The following is a 19,658-nucleotide window of genomic DNA, read 5'->3' on the forward strand; positions in this document are numbered from 1 at the left end:
TTTGAAACCTGAATGAGGCTAAGGTTTCACACTGTGCTACATTACTTATGGGAAACAATATACACATTTAAGAGTAAAAAAAATTCCAACACATTCTGACAGAACCAGAGAAATTCAGTGCAGCTTCAATGCAGCATTAGAAATGTGTTAGCTCAGAGAGAAAATATTCCCTTTTCCATCCAAAGATACTATTTTGGCAGCAAACGAAGTTAAATAAAACAAAGTTAAATTAAAAATAATTTATGCTGGCTACAGGCATATGACTATAGCAAGCAGATCAGTAATTTTCAAATTTACCCACACATCCAGTATCCCCTGCAACAGGAACCTTTTTGGAGAGCTAGTTGTATCCATTTTAAAACATCCCAATGTGATCCACCATTGATTTCTATATCTAGCAAAACAAGTCATTCTTCTAATAGTCATAAAATGATACCCATGTAAAGTTTGGGAAAACTAAAAGCCACTGATCTTATTCAGAGGGAATAAAAGACAATCCTTAAACATGAGTTTTCAGTATGTTGGTTTCCAAATTATAATGTCCCTAAACACAAGAATATGTTTGAGTAAGGAACTATGTATATTTGTATTGCAGGGAAGCTACAATAAACATGTGTGATTACCTGGTTTAGATTTTGGTAGCAACATCTGCAAATTGGACAGACTTGCTCTTGACATACAATATAGGTTTAGGGATGTTGACATGTGAGAAATAGTGTTGTAGGTTTTACTATCAAGTATTATTTTCAAGATTCTTAAGAAAACAAAGGAATTGCTGCTTATTTCTAGCCTACTACATATGAAGGCTCTGCAGTGTCCTTTCAGTAGGTGAAAGCTTCATTTTTCTTCCAGATTTAGATTACATTCTCAAGTATGAAGTCTAAGTGTGTAAACATTTTTGCTCTTCCTCAGTACAGTTACACTGAGAGGAACACTGTAAATAAGGTAGGTAAATGGACTAAACATCTCACCCCAATGGGTAAATTCTGATCAGCTTTAACAGTGGCTCTCCTTTGTACCCTGGGAGACTATTGCACAAACAAATGTTTTAATTATAGGAATGCTCCAGGGTCCAAACTCTTCTGGTTTTCCTTCTTAACTCAGACTGTGAGCATCATCTCCAGATCCTTCATATATGATATGATGTAAACCTGCCATAACTCCAGAAATTCACACACAGATAAATGATCAAGTTGTCCAAGAATCAGGATCTGAACAGCAGTTAATAGAATGTTACCAATCTGAAAATATATGTAAATTTACATAAATGTTAAATTACATTGGTTTCAGTGGATTTCTACACATTTACTGCATATAAGAATGTAGCCCACATTAAATATACAGTGGTACAAGATGTTGAGTTTTTCTGTTTTTGCTTTAAAAGGAGGGAAGTAGAAACCAACAAGGAACATGGGCAGTGAGCAACTTGAAAACAGATGTGTGAAGCCCAACACTGATAGAAATTTACAGGAGTATTGCTGTTTCAAATAATGTGCTTTTTTAAAAAAAACTCTACAGACACACAGCTGAGTAGTACCTCAGATGTAAAAGTGCCAAGGTGAAATTAATTTCAGGTTTCAGGTTTGATAACTGTGAAAGAGCCTAAAACAGGTCATGCTTTTATATTAAATAAAAAGTAAACTGAAATCTTATTAAAAACACTCACCTCCAAGACACTGTTCTGTTTCACACATCTTGGACTTTCCGGATGCTCCATCCCTGCCCTCTAGCCTCCCTGATCTGCTTGCTGCATGTTCTTAGGAAATGCCTGGCCACTCATATACAAAGTGGACCTTATAAATAATTCATCTTAATTTTTCTTTCCTTTGAGTGTCAGGATGAACACTGATTTTTGAAGACTTTTGTTTAAATACACAGTACACAAACACAACATGCATCAGATTAAGGGGCTTTGACACCAGACACAGACTCAGTTCCTATCTGCTAAGTTTACTGGCTGATTTGCTCTTCCCTGTGGGAGACTTAATGTTAGAGGAGTGGTGGCAGGAGCCACTAGATCCTTTCAACCCATTCTTGTTAGACTTGTTGTAGCAGTGCTCTTGTTGGCAGGATCTCCTGGAAGATGAAGAGCCTGAAAGACTGGGAGGCGATTTACTCCTTCCAAGATGTGGGGATGAGCTCCTCTGCTCATGGTGAGGACGCCCACCCCGGGATGGTGAGGAACTGGTAGTACGAGGCAAAGAAGAGCTCCTAGGGGAGGCACTGGGACTGCGTCTGGGGATGACTGGGCTTTTGGGTGGTGTTTTGGGGCTATGTGGAGACCCTGGACTCTTACACTGCGAAGAGCTTCGTGGTTTCTGAGATCCATTCTGAAGAATTTGAGCCAGGCGAGAGATCAGGTCTGAATCAGAGCTGCTACTTCCTAGTACTTTGTACCTGCGCAACCTTCAAGAGAAAGAGAAGTTGATTAGTACCATTTCCTCCTTCTCCAGTGCCATGAGAAGGTCTGGGTAGGCTCATACTCTTTGATCTAAGAACAGAGGCACTTCTCTGTGTTCCCCTCTAGCAAAAGTCCAAGGGGTGGAGTTGTTTCAGTGGCAGCTCCCTATCTGTAGAATGTTCTTTGCAGGGAAGCTCAGCTGGCACTGACATTAACAACCTTCTGCTGCCAGGTGAAATACTCTCTTCCCACATATTTGAGCATTAATATCACTGTGGTTCTTGTGGAAATTTTAGCTAGGTATTTCTTGGTGATCATGCTTATGTTGTGTATGGGATGGAGTAATCTGATTAATTATAATTAGTAGATGGTCACTTTTAATGTATCATTGCTGTTTTAAATGTTGTATTGGTATAGATTTTTTATCTTTATAAGTCACTTAGAGATACTTTTGTGGAAAGCAATGAATACATTAACTCTAAAATAACTACTACAATGTGCCATCTTTACTGCTTAATTCCAAGCCCGACCTAAAGTGCTACTGTAAAAGGACCAAGGCAAATCAAGAACTGCCTTATCCCACATGAAGCTGTCCAAGTCCTGAAATCAACCTGAGGTCTTGCTCTCTGTTCCATCATAGAGATGGGATGGGTGCATACAAGGAATATAGCTTTTTTTAGTGATAGCACCAACGAGGAAAGGCCTCCCTCATGTGATCCAGCAGGCTCCCTCTCTTCTTTCATCCAGGCAAGAACTCATTTGACAAGCACAAGAAACTGAACCTTTGGTGCCACCAGCCCAGTCCTGTGGAATACTCTGCCAATAGAGATTCAGCAGGCAGCTTCTGCGCCAACTTTTAAATGCCTCCTGAAACTATTCCACAAGGCCTATGTAGGTGATTAAGAATACATCCTTCCACAATGGTTAACTGATGTCTGCTTTTAGTTTTTAACTTTTTATGGTTTTTTATTGCATGGTTTTTAAGTTTTATTGCTGTAAACAGATTTGATTTTTTTAAAACGACATAGCTGTAAATAAATTAAATTGAATAAATAATACATAGGAATAAGTATACTGCATGCATTCACTGTAAAATGCAAAATCTGGTATATGACACCCAATTTAGCATCCTAAAAGCAACTTTTAAACTTCAGTAAGTGTGGCTACAAAGCCTATAAGAAAGCAATCTGTACTCAGAAGCTGTACAAGTGCTGCACAGGACCACCAGGAGGTCTTGGCTATTGTTCCTCGCTGATAATTTTTTAGTGACTTGAACGCAGCATGTTACAATTACTCTTTCCTGCAGTACAAAAACTTGTTTAACCAGAATCCGTAGTGGGACAAGAGGAAAAAGAGAGAGTGTGTAGCGCAAAGAGCAAGAGCTGTCTCATACCAGCTTCAAAGTCGCTGAAAAGCCATTATTCTCAGCCATAGTCTGCATTATCTTGTAAACACCACCCAGGAAAAGCTTTTGCTTGAAAGAAAAGCTACAAATAAAAACTATTTTGTTTCCGCTTACACTTTGCTATTGTGTCCTTTAAATACTTAATATTCAAAGCTTCAGCTTTAAGAAAAAGCATATGATCAGTTGTTGGTTGAGTGGCTGGTTGGTTTTTGGGTAAATCAGACAAGGAATGGTAACAGAAAATGTGTTTTCTTAATGGCATTACCCAAAGATACATGATAAGGAGTGGTTTATATTAGAGCCATAGCTTGATTTTCTTACTATCATATCCAGCTCACTTGGTGTGTAGTCTTAGGTCTTTATAGGCAATCCAGGTTCACTTAAATCTAGAAGCAAAATGTTTTAGAAACCTAGTGTTTTAAATTAATGTTGTATACAAATGTTGTTAATGTTCTTATTCAGGTAATTTTTTTCCTGAATTTTGAAAGAGAAAAATATTGCAGATATTTGTGGTGGTGGTGGGGAGAGTACTTAGGGCAATTTACATGGTATCATACAAAGCCTTCCCAAAACTGCTCAAATCTGCTTCAAAAGTGTAGCTGTTTTTACTTACCTGGCTTCTACTCCAGGCCTTGTTGGTGGTCTTCCTGGTGGTGGACGAGGAAAAAACTGAGCTGAATTTGAACTGCTAACGTGATCTGTGGGAGTCCAAGATACGAGTCTTGGGATTTTGCTCTTTCTGGACGGAGGATTGCTTGGTGACAAAAAACTCTCCTCTGCTTGGCTGTGCAAATGAGTGTCCAGTGTCAGTTTTGAAAAGGAGGACAACACATCTTCAGGAAGTGGTAATGGACCAGCAACTACTTTTTCTTTCAGTGACTTGTCAGAGGCACTTGAGAGGTCACCAAGGAAAGATTTGAGCTGTCTCTTTTCTACAAGTAATCTAACCAAGTCTGTCTGATGAGCCTTTTTTAGAAGCAGCTTCTCCTTTGCTGAAACAGGAGACGATTCTGATGAGGAGTCTACCTCTTGTGCTAAAACTGGAATGCGACTTTGTCTAGCCACAAATGCAGATCTAACTAACTCCTTCTTGGATGGATTAGAACTCTCATTCTCTGAACTGGAGTGCAACAATTCTCCATTTCTCTGGACATTTTGCTCTTCTTTCCCCTCTTGGTGCAAAAATGTGGCAAGGTTCACCTGTTGGCATTGCAATTCTTCAGCATGATCAATATCCCCATCATCATGGAAACCATTTTCTTGCACTGGTACTACTTGGTTTTCCTGTTTTTGAGCAAATGGGTCAGTACTTCTTGATAAAGAAACATCTGATGTTTCGGCTGCTGACTGCTTCTGTAACTCCTGTTTTGCATCCTGATTTGGCAAGGAGGAGGAAGGAATTGGCCTCAGTTCTTCAGGTTCTGTAACAGCCTGAGGACCACCCAATACAGATTCAGTGTTTCCTTGAGCAGTTGAACATGCTCCTTCAATCTGTATTTCAGTATCATTTTCATAAGCCACAGGAAGCTGATTCTCTTCCACTTTTTCGAAGAGATTTTCTTCTTGTCTCTTCATGTATTGTTCAAGTAGGTCTGTTTGGCTATGATCTTGGATTCCAACACATTCTTCAATACACTCATCCTTTCCAATTGCCTCTAGGTTATGGTCTAATTTGTGTACTACATCTGTTCTACTGCCACTAAGAGTTAGTGCATCGTTTGCCGCTGCCAAGCCAACCAAGTTCTCCTTAGGAGAGGAAAGTTCAACAGTATGTTCCAAAAGTCGAGGATCCCGGTCCTTCTTCTCCAGTTGCTGGCCAAAATGAAAACTCTCAGAAGCAGACTGTGTGGATGCCATTGATGGTCTGGGTATTGTAACCTATACAGAAAACAGGAAGAAAGAAATGATATTACAGAAAAGATTTTTATTGGCTTTGAAATTAAATATTGCCATATCAAAATGACAAGTAATAGATAACTTGCTCTTGCACAACTACACAGCCCTATATTTTTGTATCTCTGTGTTGGGCCAACTGGTGCAATCTCTACTGGAAAAAACTGGAAGACAACAGGAAAATTTTAAGCTAGGTTGTAAATTAGGGTTAACATGGCAATTCAATATATGTTTGTGTGTAGTAACATTAACAGTTCTCATCAAAATCACTAATCTCCTCACTGTTCTGTCCTCATCCAACTCAATCTTTACGTGGTGTTTGATACGGCTGACCCCCTTGACGCCTCTCTATGACTTAACATCCATGACTCTGTTCATAGATGGTTGTCCTTATCCCAGCTGGATCACTCTTTCAGCATTTCCACAGAAATATGGTCCTCTTCCGCCTTCCCACTGTTTTGTGGAGTTCTTCAGTGTTCCATTCTTGGCTCCTTGCTATTCTCTCTCTACACATTTTTTTTCCCCTGAGTAACTTCATCAAAATCTAGTTACAGGTAGGTAGCCGTGTTGGTCTGCCATAGTCAAAACAAAAATTAAAATTAAAAATATTCCTTCCAGTAGCACCTTAGAGACCAACTATGTTTGTTCTTGGTATGAGCTTTAATGTGCATGCTTAGTTGGTGTCTAAGGTGCTACTGGAAGGAATATATTTTTATTTTTTATTTTATTTTTGTTTCATCAAAATCTGTATCTCTCATTACCATGTAGAGAATGATGGCACTCAATGATACCTTTCTAGTCCAGAAAGTTTGCCCCAGCTAATCCTGCATTTCCACTTGCCTCTCTGATGTTTACCTAGAGGTTTCATCATCATCTCAATTTCAGTATCTCAATGACTGACCTATTCATTATTACTATATAGTAATTAACATTATCATCCACATTGTTGACCGCGGTGGGTGGGGAGGATTAGAATGATATTCAGCTAAGTTTTATTCAGAGTAGACCCACTGAAATTAATAAACCTAACTTAAGACATGTTCATTAATTTCAATGGGCATACTCTGAATAAGTCTTAGTTGAATAGTACTCATGATTTTTAATTCTTTCCTTGCTAGCACATAGGCTCTTAATTGGAAAATCATGCTATTTCCTAAACTACACAGCAAAAATTAAGATTTAGATTTGTAACTGCTGAAGGGGACTAAGGTTGCATGCTTATGAATTAGGAAATGAAGCTAAACAAAATGTAGCTACACTTGTCACGTGGTAGGGCTGGGGGTTAGGTAGAAATATTAGGTCTTCTGTCTTCGAGACTGGCAAGGCATTCAGGAAAAGAAATCAGCAACACAGAGATATAGGACTGAACAGAAAGAGGTGATAGAGAGCAGATTTGGAAGCCATCATCATATGGATATTAGCTGACACTATGAAAATGATAACAATCAAAAATTTAATTTCTGGCTTTTTACCGTCTCCCATTTAAGTTATAGACTTGTTATGAAAAGAGATTTTTTTAGAAATTGACATTTCTACTTTTAATCATGCAGTGGCTCACATGACTGAAGAAACGCTCATCAAAAAAACAGCTCACTGTCTCCCTCTGGCAGGCAAAGACTAAGTGATATTATTTAAAGTAGGAAAGATAGCAATGATTTGAAACAATGGTTTTTTTTCATAAGAATAAAAATTAGGTCAAAACTATGATACCTAGTCAATACTTAAAAGAGGCCTTCTCATTATCTTTAGAGATTCTTTTTAAAGGGCATTATGGTAATAAAACAGCTTACAGCAGCCAGAACTGCTGGTTAGCCTTGCTATAGTATAACAAATCAGTGGGCCTTCCTCCCTACTCCAGCAACTGGAAAACTTTGCACTAAGCAACCAATTTCAAGGAGCCATTTGTTCATGCTCAGGTTAAGCAAGGTAACAGAACAAAGGTCCTTCTTGCTGTATCAGAGGGACAAAAGCTTTTCTTTTCCATCCCCCTAATTCCATTATCCCCTACTGAAGGGTTCTTGGTTTTTGAGGCTGAACAAATCAAATTCAAAAGAAGTTTGAAGGGAAGCATATGCACACACCCCCAATAATGAAATGCCTATGAAGTTAATGCCGAATATTGTAGTACTGAACTTATTTATTTCATTAAATTTATACACTGCTTGATTGTAAAAAGCCTCAAAAAGGCTTACATAAAGATAAAATAATAAAATCAAGGAAAAAATACAACCATACTTTAAAACATACAAAACTTAAATGACTAAAACAGGTTAAACTTTGGGGTTTAATCACTGGTCCTTTTTATTTGAAATTATCAAAGTATGAAAGTTGTAGAGTTAAATGTATTCTTACAGTACAATTGTTTTCAAGGTTATGGAAGTTACACCTCCATAGCTAAAGTCTTCTATATTTAATTTATATTTTGTCTTCTTCCTTGGTGCTTTCTTTCCCTAATTCCTTCCTTTTTCCACATGTCTGTTTATATTGTAAGCCTGCAGGTGGAGTTTACTCATTGTCAGTTTTGTTTTATGCTATATATTATATTATATTATGTTATATTATAATTATTATTGTTGTTATTGTTGTTGTTGTTGTTGTTGTTGTTGTTGTTGTTGTTGTTGCTATTATTATTAAAATACAATATTGAAAACAGTTGAAAATAATTTTCAACCCCTGAAATAAAGTGGGTCCTTAATATATACATCCCAGATAGCAAAAGCTAGGTAGAGAGGTGTGTCTAGCATTCACCAAAAGCTGTGTAATGAAGATGCCAGATGCATCTCTATGAGGAGCTAGTCAGTAATCTGGTTACCCTATTTTGAACTAATTGAAGTACCCAAGTCATCGTTAAGGTCAGCCCAACATAGTGCACATTGCAATAATCTAATCTGGAAGATACCACAACATGATCAAGTAATTTATGTCCAAAATGGCCTGTAGCTGGTGAACCAGCCAGAGCTGGAAAAAGGCAAAATTCCTTGTCACCAAAGTCATTTGAGCCTCCAGTGACGGTGCTTAACCTGGGAGCACCTCAAGCTGCAGACCTGCTCCTTCTAGGGAAGTGCAACCCTGTCCAGGACAGGTGGTCTCCCACAAACCCAGATGTGGTAACTCAGGATACATAACATCTCTGCCTTTTCAAGATTCAGATTCAGTTTAATGGGTCAACATTTGGCCCATCACCAAATGTGTTAGCACTGGTCTAACACTTCAGCTACCTCTCCTGATTCAGATGGTACAGAAAGACTGGGCGTCATCTGCATATTGTTAGCACTTCACTCCGAATCCCCTGGTGACAGCTCCAGAGGCTTCATATATATTTTTAATACCAAGGGGGACAAGGTGGAACCATGTGAGACACCACAGAACAACTCTCATGGCGCTTAAGAGTAGCCTCTAATAGCTACGTTTGGAAAACAACCCTAGGAGTATGAGCAAAACCGCTGAAACAGAGTGTCCCCTCCCCACAGAGGCATAGGAAGGTCAGGTGGTACCTGGTGCAGAAAATTTCTTGTCACACCCCCCCCCCCCAAATTGATATTTTTATTCTATTTTTTGCCTGCAAAAATGGTTTTACGTTATTTCATATTTTCTTACAAAGGAATGTGGATTCTGGGCCTCTGATAACAAGTAGGCGACTATGGACAGATACTTAAATCTACAGGATGGATTGTGTTTTGGCTTGTGTTATTTTATTTATATTTGTTGTTTATTTATTTAATAAAAAATTATTTTAAAAAACCTGCAAAGTGGTTTACCAAAGAAAAACAAACAAACAAACAAAAAAACACCACAGTAGTAAAATCAAGAAAAATCAGCTGTGTACAGGGGGCAGGGCGAAGGCAAGGCAAGGCCTAATCTACTTGGTCTAGTCTCATTTTCTTCACACAGGCCAACTTTCCAGGACCCGGGAAGCCCAGTGGAGGGTAGGGCAGAAGGGTGGTTCATAAAAAACTTTTTTTAAAAAAAAATGCCTGCTCCAAAGGTCTTTTCTTACTAAACTAGGGATTATATAGCTATATCTGAAATTTCATGCATATCAGTTAATATCTTGACTCAGCTCCACTGAATTGAAATTTCAGCCTTCATGGCATAGGAAAACGGCCAAGTAAACAGCTATTTTCATGGAAGAGGGTCAAGATACATCAAAAGTTTTTTTTATTGAACCGCCCTAGTAGGGCAGTAATTGTTCCTTGATAATTTGTAACCCCCCTCCATGATGGCACCTGGGGCAGCCTGCCGCCTGCCCCCCCTTTCCTACACCCCTGCCCCCCCACTTCCCTGAGACATTCCAGAATACCATGGTCAACAGTACTGAAAGTCACTAAGAGATCAAAGACAACGAACAGTCACACTCCCCCCTCTCCACCATTTCTCTCCCGCAACATGTCACCCACCAGGAATGGATCCAAGCATCCAGTTTTCTCCAAACTTGTCTGATGCGGGACCACCACCACCTTTTTGAGCACCTTGCCCAAAAGGGAATATTCATCACTGGTAGTATACAGTACCTTGGCCTTTTGGAAACTGTATTTATTGCCTCTACATAAACAGAAGGACTGCTGTTCATGTTCATGGAGGAAACTGGAAACCAATGGAGGCTCCCCAATGAAGTTAGGGGGCAATAAGGTGGTATTACTCATTCCCCCTTGGGAACAACTGGTCTAGTGTATTCCTTAGCTTTTCAGTTAGTGAAAAACTAAATGTTCTTTCCTATTTTTAGCTTGCCATAAATTTATCTGATACAATGTTTGCCATTTGTTAGACATATATTAGAAAAGTAAAACTGCATTCTAGCCTCAGGATACAAAATATGATACACAGTACTATTCTAGTTGAGCTTCTAAAATACATTATCTTTCTAAAAGCAGATCATATATATCCATGCTTTCTTCCATTAAATTCAAGGCTATGTCTTATCCAGGAATTGACCAGACTAAGACTTGCTCAGCTTTAGAAAGACTGCAGTAACATGTGTATTAAAACAATGATAGGATTATGATTTTGATTATAGTCTTCCCAGTAGCAATAATATTAAACCCTACTGAAGTTTCAGCATTAAAAAATTCAGAAATCAAGTAACAAACTAAAAGTATCCAAGCTCAATATATATAAGTAAATCTACATGCTGCAGCACAGAATGCAGTGATGATTTAATTCAGTGACAGACCATGACCATTGAAACAAATGTTATTTTGTATATAAAGCAAAATGAAGAGCTCTGCTGGAATGTCCTATACATACGACAGTATTTTGGTGGGATGGATTAAAATGAGAGGTTAAAACCACACTGTTTAATAGTCATTTCATGTATAAGTTCCTCAGCTGCTATTAACAATTCTAAGTGCTATTATTATTTTGAATACTAGTGTTTTTTACTGGAAAGAAAAATAGCTTCTCAGTGTTTAGGTTCTCAGTGTTTTCTATATTACTTTCCCTTATGCTACATACTCCTAGCATTCATTTTAGTGCCCTGGACAATACACTTTAGCTTCCTATTTGTTGTGGAAATAGCTAACAATTTTGTTAGTTCTATCAAATGGGAAATACTCAAACACAAGAGTCAATATTTTTCCCCAGCCAGTAGGCTAGCTCCTGACCTCCCACACATCCCACGATGACTTTGACAGCAAGTCATGCATTGTCTATTTGCACACAGGGTTTGGATTCGAACCATGCCTGCAAATGGTCAGTTTTCCTCTGCAGACCAGCAAAACTCTATGCAAAGCTGGTCTACAGAGGAAAATAATTTGTTTGCAGACACAAGCAGAACCCAAACCACAGTCACCTAAGGGAAACTTCAAAAGGGCTCACTGTCAGTAGAGTTAGCGAGCCCCACTTTCCAAAGGACAATCAAGAGTGCACTTTAAGCATCCAATTATTTCTTTTTGGCCTCATCATTACCTAATTTACCCCAATGTCATTTATGTTGTCAGGTGTGGGATAGGTAGGTGTGGTTTGCAAGAAATGGCCTTGTGAACCAAATTAGGATCCTTGTTGGGCCTAATTTGACCACAGGCTACAAATTCCCTATGCCTTCTCTCTCTCTCTCTCTCTCTCTCTCTCTCTCTCCACACACACTCTTATGTTAGTATATTCATTTTAAAAATGTTCAAGTCACCTATGCTTCCTGGCTGTTATCTACTGACAGTGCTTTTACCTAAGATTAAAACTACAGAGGTTCTCATGCATCGTTTCTTAAAAATAAGAAATTTCATTTTCTGCGTAGTAAATCAACTTAATGGATTTTTCCTGCTCTAGCCACTGCATATTTAAGTAGTGCTTTTGTCTGAAGTTTACATCTCTTAAGTTATTATTTTTATTTCTCAAGACCAATGTTTTCAAAATATAAGTATTTAGAGTACATAAGTCTACATTTGAGCAATGCAAAGTAGCTGGGAACCCATAAAACATGGCAAATGACTGACACAGTGTAGTTGCTTAGATGAAGATGCATTCACCTGCTGAAGTTGTGCTTTTGAGATGCGAATGACAGGGGGGAACTTGTTTCCACTGGGAATGACAGGAAGTTGCCTACGGGCAGCTGACCAGGAAGAGGAAGAGTGGCTGTCTGCTGATTGACTCCTTGGAAAGCCAGCCTCTTTCACAGGGTCCGGGTGGGTGGTGAAGTGGGTTATAGGGCTCAGGGTACGGAGGATGGGACTTGAAATTCTTGGGATGGAGAAATGCAGCATGTGAAGTGGGTTGAGCTGTGAGAACAACATGGCAAGGAAAAAAGAAAATGCTTCAAATATATAAAGATCACTTTATTTCGGTCTGCTCTCTGTAGCTTTGAACTTTGTTTCCTCCAGTAGCCAATATTACAAAGAGTAAATACTGGCAGTCGCATGATGCTGATTAGAACAGACAGAGACAGAGCTATACTATTGAGAAAAGTTAAGAGTTTCAAAGTAAGCAAAAGTGACGAAGAACTGAATAGACAGTGGGCTGTGAAGAACCAGAGAACTGAAAACAACAGTTTACACCTGGGTGGGTGGGTTAATATTTTTCAAAATACTTCCATATCTACAATCAACAGTTACTGGCCTCTGGTAATAAAAATAGAATTCAAAAAAAGTTAAATTATATCAGGTAATTATTCAAACTAGGTGCATTTCTCATGTTTTCTATATTTCAGAAGTGGTTTTTGGAACTGAACAAGCCACTTTTTTCTGCGATAAAGGAACAACATTATTTATATTACGTCATTGCAAAACCTTAGTATTTTTGATAATTCTCAAACTACCATAATTCTTGTGCTTTCTTAGCATGTATCTTAATTAAATCAAAACTGAGAGCTGTGGACGTTGTTGAAATACATGTTAAATCCTGAAAAATTGCTTCTGCAAAGTGCAATTAACTATCATACTCTTCTTAAGGAACTAACTTAAATTGACTGCAAGCAGTATTTTGATTAGGCTTCAGATCTCATGCTTTCAGTTAAACATTTCTCACAGTGTCTGAATACAACAGAGATAAGCTACAGCTATTAACATTTCACTTACTGGAGTAAGAGCCCCTTCTGCTTGGGCCTCCATTAGGCTTGTGGGTGTGACTGCAAGAAGATGACCAGCAGTTCCAACTGGGAGTTCTAGTTGATCTGTAAACTGTTCAGAAGCTGCTGTACCATGACATTCAATATCTAGATCCAATGCTGCTCCCATAGCTGTATTCTTGGTATGAGCTCTAAGCGTATCTTCTTGTGGGGGCTCTTCAAGGACTTGAAGCACCTCAGGCTCCTCATCAGAGGGGCTTCCAGTTGTTTTATGCCCTAAAACTCCATTAGTCCTGAAATCCTGCAAGTCTCTTTCTTTATCCACTATCACCCATTCTTTGGAGTCAACCTCCTGCTGGCAGGAACTCAAATTGACTGCCACATATCCATTGCTGACAACACCATCACCCTGTTCTGGAGAGCTGCCAGAAATAGGCTTGGAAGCTTCAGGTAGGTATTCTTCATCATAGTGCCAAACATGCTCATGACTGGAAGCAACTGGAGGCATGGGTGGTTTTTGAAAAGCTGTAACAGCAGATTCTTTGCCAGGATTCAACTCTCTTTTCTTCTTCTCCATGCTTGGGAACGTTGAGAGAAATTAAGGAAACATGATAAAGCAATTTAAAGGATTGTGTAAACCATGTTAAGTTAAGTGATAAATAACAGGATACTATCTAATGTAGACAAATTTGGCCATTTGTTATCAATATCACTACATTTCTATTTCTAGTAGATGTTCTGGGGTAGCTGATGTGGCATCCTCCAGATGTTCTTGGACTACAACTCTGATCAACACTCAGCATGTCAATGGTCAGAAATTACTAATCTTTTAGAACTGGATTTCTCAAATTATACTATGAATTACTGGCTCCCCATTCCCAAAACCTGAATTTACTTTCCCTGCATTTGTAGGGTCAATCATATGGTATGAGTAACAGTAAAATCTGTGCCAAATAACTCATCAATTAAAGATGACTCACTATAAGCAAAGCAACTGCTAAGAAAGCTCAGCAAAACAAAAGCCATTACATACCAGACTTCCAGAAATTTATCTGTATCTGGTTTGGACTCCAAGGTCAGACGTTTCTCCAGTTCAAAACTGTGAATTGATCGTAGCTTCCGCACCAAAGGAACATCCCGATCTAGCTGTGTGGTCTCTGAGCGGACTCTAATTGGAGAACCAAGGCTTGGTGCATTAAGCATGCCATTAATTGGTCCATGGCTGTTTTCCTCTTCTGTACCAGTCTGTGATTAAAAACACCATAAGAGAACTATAAAACATCAGGTAAAAGACACAAAATGTAACATTTAGTTGTTGGCATCCCGGCTTTCATTCTGTCAAAACACTTTCAGTTCTTCTATTTGATAAGCTTGCAATGTTAAATGTAGTCAGAACTGCAGAAGAAAGATCGCTGCTCAACTTGATTTACCACCAGAACTAACTAATTTCCACACAAACTTTCAATTTTGCTTGTGGCTAATATTCAGTCTTCTGTAAATGTGCTTTTGAAATTGTTTGCTTGTGGACTTTAACTCCAAATCAGTATCTATATCTAAAAGCAGCCCTATATACTACCTAGCATCCAGGGTTTAGATAAGAATGAACATAGAAAACTGCCTTATTTCAAATTAGACCTAGCTCAATAGCAGCAATCCGAGGTTTCAAGCAGGAGTCTTTCCTAGCCCTATGTGGAAAGCCCTAAGTTGCAAACAATATAGTCTTATCATTGAGCAGATAGCCCTTTTCAAAAATTAAGTTTTAATGTTTTCTGATTTCACTCACACACAGCTGATTCCACTAGCAAACACAAATATCTAAAGAGCTGTCACAGGGAAAATGGAGCAACCCTGTTTTCTCCTGACAGAGTAGCAGTCTCCCTCGGGAGGTTGTGGACTCTCCTTCATGTGAGGTTTTTAAGCAGAGGTTGGATGGCCATCTGTCATGGATGCTCTAGCTGAGATTCATGCATTGCAGAGAATTGGACAAGATGACCCTTGGGTACCTTCCAACTCTACAGTTCTGTGATTCTATAGGTGCTCTTATGCAATTCATTTAGCAGAGTCCCCTGCTAACAGAATCAATGAGATTTTTTCACTAATTCTACCTCCCTCCTGCAGTCCCCCATGCCACTATCCATGCTGTTCTGAAGGATTCCCAAAACTCTTCAGAGCAGATTATTTGTGAAGCAGCTGAGGCAGGGAGATGTACCGCTCCTTCCATTAGCAGAGGTACTCACCAAACTGAAATATCTTCCATCTGTGGAACAGAACAAGTGAACTCTATCCAACATCCCTACCACCACACAGAAGGAACTACATGTCCCATTACTGCTCTAAGAAAGGGCTGTTTTGTCTGAAACAGCAATACTTTGTGCCACCTTAGCTGTGACCAATACAAGCATCAGGGAGACAGATTGTAATATGCATCAGGGAGACAGATTGTAATTGTAATATGCTGCAGGATCAAGCAGCCACAGAACACAAAGCTGTATCTTCAGCTTCTTCCTGTGATCAGTGGTCAAAAGATGAAAACATAAAGTATTGAAAATAGCCTACTTCAAGTATATACTCTGATATATGTCCCAAATGCTGTGCCTGGGGCCACAGCAAAATTGATCACTGTAATGCCAACCAGGTGTCCTTAGCAATTTAACAAAATTTAGGAAAGAATTTCCTAATTAGGAAAGAATTATCATAATACTACTATGTAACCTAAGGTGCACCAATATAAAGGATATAATGCAGTTATGGCTATGCTCAAAAGTTAGCATAGAGCTGGAGTAGATATAGAAAATAACAACAAAGTATCTTCCCCATGAATATGTGCTTAAAAACTAAGGGTTCTGTGATGGCGGAAAAGAACTACCACAATAAGGAAGAGCAAATGTAGGTTTATAAAATTATAAACAAATGAACAATTCTCTCAACACACTAGAACTCTGAGTTATCCAATGGAAAGCATAATTAGCTCATGAAAACCACTGTAACAGGATACAGAGATGTCCACTATCTTATATAGTTCATTATTTTGTATGGCTTTCAGGAGTGAACAACTTTTTATCAAATAGCAGAAAATAAAACCTTAACGTTAAAAGAAATATATCAAATGCTGGGAGAAATGACACAGTTGTCCCCAGCATACCCAACTTCTTCATTTGCAGTAAAGCAAATCTTAAGATATAGAACCAAGAAAGAATTGAATGTTATTGTCTGCTCAATTATAGTACTTACTTTATGGACACCTGCTTTTATCTTATTCCTGTTTGCATCCATTTCCTCCCACACATCCTTTTCCTGAAGACGATGTCCAGGAGACTCTGGCAGCTTTTCTGGAGAGATTCCGATAGGGATACAATTCTCACCATCACTAAGATGTTCATCTGGAAACACATCATCTGTATTCTCTCTCAACATATCTCCTGGTATTGGTGTAGCATTGGCAATTCTATAAAGAAGAAGAAAATTAACAAAGAAACAGTATTGCGATATGAAATTTTGACTCAAGGATGCAGCACAGGTTACACCCTCCTTTCTTCCTCTGGATATTGTTAAACTATAAGCCAGCATAGGCAATGGTCAGGGATGATGGGAGCTGCAATCCAGCAACATCAGGAGGGCTACAGGTTCCCATCTATGCTCTAAGAGCTTAAACCATATCTCAGGCCTCATCTAATAAGCTTTTGTAAAACAGTGTGTGCTCCACCCTCAGAACTCTTCAGGGTTCAGCCTTTGCATCTGGCAGCAAGTAAGAAGCACCTGGATTGGTCAGATGTGGTATCACACACTGAGAATCTAAACAGAGCTTTACTCTCTACTGGCTGTATACTCCACCTCCTTTCAGCTCAAACCTTAGGGAATCTGAACTCAGAACATTTCCATCAGTTCCTAGACTGAAGGGCAGCTCTATGCTTCTGCATCTTCCTTAGTCATAGCGCAGCATGCAGGAGCAAGATTAGAATGCTGGTACAGTGGTACCTTGGTTGTTGAACTTAATCTGTTCCGGGAGTCCGTTCGACTCCTGGAACTGTTCAAAAACCAAGGAGTGGCTTTCAATTGGTTGCAAGAGCTTCCTGCACTCAATCGTAAGCTGTGGAAGATTCCAAAGAACGTTCGAAAACCGGAACACTTACTTCCAGGTTTTCGCTGTTTGGGAGCCAAAACATACGCGTACCAAGGCATTCTAGAACCAAGGTATGACTGTATTGTGTTATTTTGCCACCATGCTATGAAGTGGGGAGGAGGGGTGTCAGGAGATATCTAATCCACATTAATGGGTTTGTCACCTATAACCAACAGAATTAATACAAAGATTTAAATTTTGTCACCTATTCAACAAAGACCTCTAGGCTGTTCACAAAGTTATCTGGGTAGTAGTACACTCTCCAGGTACTCTCCCAAATGGAAACAGAGCAATCTGTTTTTCTTAATGTTGCAACACAATTTAGAATGAGAATCATATATAATCCCATCAGAGATTCCTAAAACTATTCAAAACAGAAGCACTGACTTTTTAGAGAAGTATGAAAGGTTCTTCCAAGCAAGCTCTCCAGAGTTTGTCTGTCAACACCTGGTTATGGAAGAAGCACATCTGGTTCCCTCACCATTACAATGCTATCACATAAGGAACAGAAGTCTAGATGCCTTTAGATCAAGGTCTTAGGACAGAGAAAGAATGCCTACTATCCAGAATGTCACATGCCACTTCATTAACTGGATGACATCAAAAGGAATGCTCCAACATACCCTATGGCAGCTGGGGTCTGACGAGTGTGCAGTTGAGGAGTAGTTGAAGTGGTGGTGGTTGTTAAAGAACCATCAGCTCCACTCTTTTCCCAGTCAAAGAGGTCACTCTCAGTCACCCCAGAAGTCTTCATGCTGTTGTCAAAGACGGACATGAGAAGCTATATAAACAAAAGAGAAAAAGAGTTAGTATACTCCCAGGTTACATTGAGAAAATTCACGAAAGTTATTCTTTCACACCATTCATGAAAGCATTTAAAAAATAATAATCCTATTATTTATTTATTGAATTTCTATACACTTCATCCAAGGATCACAGGGCAGTTTACAATATAAAAACACAAAACTACGCAACATAATAACAAACAATGACACCCCCACAGTTTAAAAGGCCATAGACTGTTTAATTTGCCAAAGGCCTTGGAGAAGAGGAATGCCTATCCTATGAAAGGCAGACATTATACTGATATCTGTTTAAAAAGGGAACACAGCATTCAAATGATGGACAGGTTTCATTAATAAGTTGCAGCCATTATATTTACATGGCTGTCATCGCAAGACATTTTCCTTACACCTGTTTTCTATTACAGGTTAGGTACAGTGCATATTGTGGTATGAGGATTAACAGGCAGAGTGGGCAATAAAAAGAACACTGTGTGAGCAAGCACAAAGAATGCAATGGAAGAAATGAGGAACTAGGACAGGGGCCCCAAAACTAAGGCCCAGGGACCGGATGCAGCCCAATCACCTTCTAAATGCGGCCCGCGGACGGTCCGGGAATCAGTGTGTTTTTACATGAGTAGAATGTGTCCTTTTATTTAAAATGCATCTCTGGGTTATTTGTGGGGCATAGGAATTCGTTCATTCCCCCCCCCCCAAAATATAGTCCGGCCCCCCTAAACGTCTGAGGGACAGTGGACCGGTCCCCTGCTGAAAAAGTCTGCTGAACCCTGAACTAGACACTTTGATATATTCTATTTTTAAAAATACTTTCCAATTTCTTCTGCAAATATTTGCAAAGCTACCCAAATATGAACACTGTAGAATTCTGCATCATCTAATTTCTCTAACTGATACAGGGGTACAATTCCTGCAGAAAAATGGTTTCGTATACACACTGCACAAAACATGACGTGGCCATCTGAATTGTGTCTGGAAATCAATGTATTGAAATATGTCCACTCCATTTGTCTTAGACACCAGAATAGAGACACAATAAAACATGCAAAAGCAGCTTAAAATGAGTAAAAAGGAAACCATTCATTTCAGCTGTTCGTCATTCTTTTACTTTAGAAGTCCCGTAATAAAGTTTGTCTAGGTACAATATGACAAAACACAAGAGGCAAAAGTAAGGTATAATGATAGTGTACCTAATTAGTTATTGCTGGAACAGATTGTGAATGCATGTTGAAGTGTTTAACAAGACATGGGTTTCCAATAAGACATAAAATTAAGACATAAAAAAAATCATACCTGGTAGTCAGGTTTAGTAAAATAATCTAAAGTAGAAATGTGATCTAGAAAGGTGTTAAATTCTTGAGGGAGATGTTTCAGCATCAGCCGGTGGTCATACCTCTCTTTTATGGAGCCCACTTGCTCCTACAAGTAGGAAAATGAAATATTTACCATACTTTCCTTCAGTTCTTTATAGACATTATTTATTTATATGCCACCCCTCTGCCAAGAAACTGAAAGCAGTAAAGAATTTTAAAATGCTAAACAAA

General features: G+C 38.9%; 1 protein-coding gene across 4 annotated transcripts in view; it reads right to left on the reverse strand.

Annotated features, from left to right (window-relative positions):
• Positions 1–1,029: 1,029 nt before the first annotated feature.
• The window catches only part of TTBK2 (tau tubulin kinase 2), a 32,386-nt gene continuing 13,757 nt past the window's right edge, over positions 1,030–19,658 (reverse strand). The window contains exons 8-16 of one of the 4 annotated variants that reach the window (XR_004426412.1): positions 19,408–19,533; positions 17,938–18,095; positions 16,426–16,639; positions 14,228–14,439; positions 13,205–13,772; positions 12,161–12,409; positions 4,420–5,684; positions 1,667–2,406; positions 1,030–1,241 (exon numbers count right to left, since the gene is read on the reverse strand). Coding sequence is in view for 3 of the 4 variants with exons in the window: in XM_033146041.1 (XP_033001932.1) it covers positions 1,938–2,406; positions 4,420–5,684; positions 12,161–12,409; positions 13,205–13,772; positions 14,228–14,439; positions 16,426–16,639; positions 17,938–18,095; positions 19,408–19,533 (3,261 nt within the window). In the remaining variant the exon portion in view is untranslated. Of the gene's footprint in view, positions 2,407–4,419; positions 5,685–12,160; positions 12,410–13,204; positions 13,773–14,227; positions 14,440–16,425; positions 16,640–17,937; positions 18,096–19,407; positions 19,534–19,658 lie in introns of all 4 variants that reach the window. The other 3 variants (XM_033146069.1, XM_033146041.1, XM_033146058.1) reach the window with 3 other exon arrangements.

The sequence above is a fragment of the Lacerta agilis genome, chromosome 1 (assembly GCF_009819535.1).
Source record: "Lacerta agilis isolate rLacAgi1 chromosome 1, rLacAgi1.pri, whole genome shotgun sequence".
NCBI classification, from domain to species: domain Eukaryota; kingdom Metazoa; phylum Chordata; class Lepidosauria; order Squamata; family Lacertidae; genus Lacerta; species Lacerta agilis.